Here is a 5,586-nt window from a genome sequence, read left to right as displayed (position 1 = left end):
CTTATTGGCGGTTGCGCCATTTTGCCACTTAACGCATCATCACTTTGGCTAATTTGTTGCCATTTGCCGTTGGCCCCGCGAACTGATTGCCTCATCGATCTGCCATGACCTTGGTGGGGCTAATGATGCAGCCGCAACCTGCGGACCACTGATGGAGCTGTAAATTTGCAACACAAATGCAAACAGCGAACAGTAAACGCTCGGCGATTGCAATCAGCGGCGCCGCATCTCTATCACATGGCATCTGGCAGAGAAACTTGCATCATTACCGATGACTCGGATTGGGGTTCGTTGCAGCATCCTGGACTTGCCGCGTTTTACGCGCTTCAATGATTTGCTTGTGGTCTCTGCCTCTGGATCCCAGTTCGTATTTCAGCCGCGGACCCGATCTGCCCGATTAAACGTATGCAACTCTTAACCTTCGTTTAAATCTGCTCTGATTGACAACATCAATCGCCGCAACGGAGCAGCAAAACGTTGCAAGATCAATATGCAGATGCAGATACAAGTTCAGATGCAGATACACAGCCGTTTCTGCTGCATCGGTTGTCATTGTTGTAACTAAATTTGTTTTGCGGTTCGGCAAGTGTTTATATGTTTTTTTATTTAACTTTTTTCACAATTGTGTACATGGGAAAATATGAGCCAAATTGTAAGGAGTATTTAAATGTGTATTTCATAAATGGTTTTAATGCAACACATAATTTTCACTTTATCTTCCATGCTGATAAAGTTAATATTCCAGTTAATATTATAAAAAAAAAATTTTGCAATAACTTCGTATATATTATAGTTTCAACTATAATTATTTGTGCTTTTTATTTTAAAGTTAGAGTTTAAAAGACAGAGAACCATAAAAAAAAGGGATTCAATGAAATCCTGGTTACAATTAATTTTAATAATTTATTGATTTTCGCTGCGCGAGAAGCTTAGTAAAATATGGAGGCCTGTCTTTTGATTGATATATAATAAACTATTTTTCCTATAATTTCGAGATTACAACTCACAGCGAATAGGAAACTTTCCATTAGCATTTACCACGGCGTTCAACATACAATTTCAGCACGTTTAAGCACACTTAATTACCAGAACCACCCAGAAGCGGCTACCGTCGATGCCTAACACAAATCACCGACTTTAATGCGACAGGCCATTCTGGCTAGGTCCGCAGGTCCAAAATTGACATGACAACGGCAATACTTCAATGGTCCTCCGCTCCTCCCTGCCGCCAATATCCCGCGGACCGGGCTCAACGGCAGGAGCCAGACATACTCGTATTTTTGGTGTTAAAATGGATATAGCTGCATTTTATTATGATTATTATGATTTTCGTCAGGCGGCGGGCACCGCGCACCGGGAAAAAAGTACAAATCATTGACGAGTGAGCGGCACTAAACTCATCAGCGGAGGAAGCGGTGGAAGCGGTGGAAGGGGCATGCCGTTCGGAGGAAGAAGTGCCGGCCGATGGAGATGGAGATGAAGATGGCCAAGAAGTAACCGGTAGCAACGGTAGCCGATCGCCGATGCCAAGTGCTAGTAAGCCGCGTTAATGGCCTGGCCAACTGCGGAAAGGGGCGAGGTGTCCGAGGGGCGGACTGCCCATGGATGGGGGCTCAATGAGAATTCCGTGCATTTGCAATCGCACTTGGCCAGCGACTACGTCCGGTCGCCGATGGGTCAGGAGCTGACGAAGACTCCAGATGTGTGCTACAGTGGATGCTGCAGGTGCTGACAGAAGAATCTCTTGATGTTACAACCCGACTTTATTCTTCAAAATAGGGAAGTACTTTAACTAGTTTCAAAACAGGTTTTATAAAATAAATAAAGAAATGCTGGTGGTTAAAATAAAAACTCTTTTGTTAGATTATATGCATTAAATATTTTAAGATATTTGAGACCATACGAAAAGCTTACTTATTTTCATTGTCATTTAAGATTTGAAAATATATGCACCATAAGCCTACTAGATAAACGTTATATTAAGACATCGCGAAGAAAACAATTTGATTTCTTAAATCCGTCAATATATTTATCACTCTTTATAATAAATAAATTTATAATAAATGTAGCCCCCAACGAAAAAACTTGCACATTTATACATTAGATACTTACTGTTTCTTAAATTATGTAATCTCAGGGCAAGCCTAAGGCCTATGATACTATAACTCTACCATTAAATTACCCAAAATAAGCAATTGTGAAAATAAATCTTCCAAAAAAAATTTTGCATTTATAAAAAAGCTAAATAAAACGGACATAATGATTTAAGTTCTTATCGGGATATAAAAACAAACTATTTTTTATAAAAGTTTATGAATAATAGTCCATGTGGGTTTATCCATCCATGATCCATTATACATTGACGAAATTAGTGTAAGCTTGTTCTGTTTTTCTGGCATTAGGGCGATTTCATTCCAGCGGGTACCCTCTGTGGCAGACCGCTTCTGTTTGCCGCTGATGACGACGTTGAAATCTTTAACGCGTTCTGCGCTTGGCATGATCATTATCGCTGGTTTCGTTTTGCGCAACTGCTTCTCAACTCATTTGGCGTTGGTCCCACTGCAACTGCGGCAGAGCATCGGCAGCAGCAGCAGCAGCAGCAATTGCAGCAGTCGGGCAGTCGGTTTTCGGTGATCCATCAATTGGACTCCTACTCGGGCAGTGTCCAAATGCAACTTCTGGCCATGATGTATGCTCATTGCACCCAGCTCCTCGCGGAGTGGGGACCATGGTCTTTTCTGGTCCGCTCCGTTCTTTGTTGGGCAATTTGATTTGCTACCATTTGGAAGACAAGTTGGCGGCTCCTGATTACTTGTTGTGGTGGCATCAAAAACAAATAAAAGCTTAAATTGTTTTCGGATCATAAAGCAAAAAGGGTTTAACCCATTGATTGTCTGTTGATTGCCATTTATGGCCCCCTTTCGGCGGTCGAGGATGTCTTTGTATCGCAAGTGGATCTGGGTGGTTTCCGCTGGCTTTCCTGTTTTTGGCGGTTTTACAACTTCACAGTTATGATTGGGCTAATGAGTGTAGAAAGGCAGTATCTCAAATTGTGCAGGAAGATCGCCCAGTAATTTGCGGTAGTAATTGTGTGAAACGAGTTGCGGATTCACACATTTAACGGAAATGCACAGCGGAAAAAGGTTTTAATTTTCTTGTTAAGGAAAGTCAGTAATCACAAAATCTTTTTACTCTAAGAGAAAAACTAATAAACTGTTCCACAAATGGAGTAAAATTGGACGACTCTGCATAATACTCAAAAAAATGGTACTTTAAAATCCATGGAAAATATGGAAGAATAACTATAATTATTGAAAAACGAATTTGGACGAAATTGTCTTCAAAACGTTTTTATTTCCTAAATCTATATCACATACGATAAATATATATGCAGTAGAGAACACACATATATAATTTTTTTTAAATCTCTTTATTATAAGACATATTTATTTATTTATTTATTGTTGTTTAAGTTTATAAAGAGATCATAGAGAGCTTCCCAAAAATATGTATATTATGTGACCGTATAGATTACGTATACGACTCAGTCTCGACCGTTTGTTAGTGCAGCATGATGAACACTGGCCGGCCGCGACATTTACGAGCCATAAACTCCGAGCTTACAATGTAACCGGCCACAACTACAACTAATTGGGTCAAAACGCGTCTGCGAGGGATCGAACAACACCTGTTGGCAGGTGGGCACCGCGCTGAAGTGACCGCAATGACGTTTTACTCAGGGCTCGGGCACTGTATTTGCAATGCACAAATAAATAAATACATTTTTGACAGAAAGATGACGCGAGATGATGACAATAGAAGTGATGACATGGCCGATACTGAGCCCCTTCCTCTTCCCCGGGCATTGGCCATTTGGCCGGGTCTACTCATCACCTGAAAAGACGGCCGGGCGCACCTTTAGCTGCACCTAATTGTGCCCTGTCTCTCCGTTTTCGGGACACCAACATGGCTCAGAGCTCAGAGCAGCCTTTCTGGCAGCAGTTTCCACTGGCAAATGGCATAAATTTAAATTTTAATTTACTGCCTCGTCAATTGAAGTCGTGCCCGGGCACTTGGAACCCGTCCCAGGTACGCGGTTAGCCGGGTCTGCTATTTTATTTCATTTCATTTATTTATTTTGAGCTACTTGCAAAATAATTGCATAAATAAATATTTTAAAAAAGGTACCCAGCCCGATCTCACGCACACTCGCCTCGCTCCTCTCCCCTTAATTTGTTGTATTTTGATTACAATCGTTCATCCGGCTGGAGCTGAGCAGATGTGGCAGTCGAGTTGGCCAGGAGCTCCTCACCCGCAGATTGAAGCGAAGTGATTGCCTTTGCCTCTGCCAAAGCCGAGACGTTTGAACCTGTCCAGCGGACTGGCCCAGATCTCCTCGGACTGGGACAATTTATCAATGAAACGATGGATTCCAGATGCGAGAGCCCCGGCGCTGGTGGTGACATGAATTACGCGAATGTAAATTTCGACTTAGATACACAACATCACAACATCGCAAATTGGATCGAACAGAGTGCAATATCCTTACTTTTATTTTAAATAATATTTTACTCTTTAAATTTAATACACGTCATCTTTTAGTAATTTTCTATAAACTTTCTGTAAATAAAATAAAAATTTTTTTGTTTATAAACTTAAAAAAACATTCACAAATCCATAATGACTTTTATAAAAGCAACGTGTAGTACCTACTTTACTTCAATAATTATTGCCATTTTTAAATAAATTATAAATTCCACAAAAAAGTAAACTGTTTTTTAAAATTTCATTCAACACTAACACTAAGGTAGTCACAGACGTTGCAAAAATTATGCCAGAACCGTAAGAATACTTACCTATCTTTTTATTACTTCCCATTCCACAGGAGCTCCATAATATACAATAACAACTTAATCTCCCAGTCTCACAAAAACCGAATCTGACCCCCACGAACATATACAAAGAAGGCGACAGTGAGTTGACATATGCACACACGATTAACAAGTGTTTAAATCACAATAAAACTTTAAGTCCCCGCAGATAAAGCAATATAACCATAAAAAAAGTCCAAGAAAAGAAAATCCAAAATAAACGAACTCGATTCCTGATTGTCTGTCATTGGCTTCTGGGACGCAGGCATGCAAAAAACTTTGCTGCCAACAGAAGAAATACGGAAAAAATACAGAACTTACGCACCCAAAAATTGGTCAATAAAATCATCGACAAAACTTTTGTTTAGCCAAGTACAAAGGACACCCAGTCGCAAAGGCAAGGAGAGGAAATCGGGAAGGAAGGCAGAAAAAAAAAACTTTTTTGCGGGGCGTGTGCGCTGGGCCAGTGGACAAAAAACATTCCCAGGGCAATAAAAATGACAACAGTTACAAAGTGGCAGCGGGAGACACGACTTCTGGCCAAGAACAACGCAGACGCTGGCTCACACGCACACTGAGCCGGAGATTAAGCCAATTTAACAGATGCTTAAAGTCAGAACACTCGTAATCACATATCGGATTAACGCTGCCTAGTGCGAGCTCCACTGCAGCTTGAGGTCGGAATCGCAGGGAGCGTCCCACAAGTGACTCACTT

At 41.0% G+C, this 5,586-nt stretch overlaps 1 protein-coding gene across 1 annotated transcript; it reads right to left on the bottom strand.

The window, feature by feature from the left end:
- Positions 1-2,613: 2,613 nt before the first annotated feature.
- On the bottom strand, positions 2,614-2,864 carry LOC119560167 (the record flags this gene model as incomplete). Its single annotated transcript, XM_037873526.1, is given in 2 exon segments — positions 2,614-2,717; positions 2,720-2,864. Coding segments are annotated over 2 exon segments (249 nt in total), but the record flags the coding sequence as incomplete, so codon positions are not given.
- Positions 2,865-5,586: the final 2,722 nt, after the last annotated feature.

The sequence above is a fragment of the Drosophila subpulchrella genome, unplaced genomic scaffold (assembly GCF_014743375.2).
Source record: "Drosophila subpulchrella strain 33 F10 #4 breed RU33 unplaced genomic scaffold, RU_Dsub_v1.1 Primary Assembly Seq354, whole genome shotgun sequence".
In the NCBI taxonomy this organism is placed as follows: domain Eukaryota; kingdom Metazoa; phylum Arthropoda; class Insecta; order Diptera; family Drosophilidae; genus Drosophila; species Drosophila subpulchrella.
The sequence above is the reverse complement of the archived record's forward strand: the minus strand, read 5'-3'. Positions and strand labels throughout refer to the sequence as shown.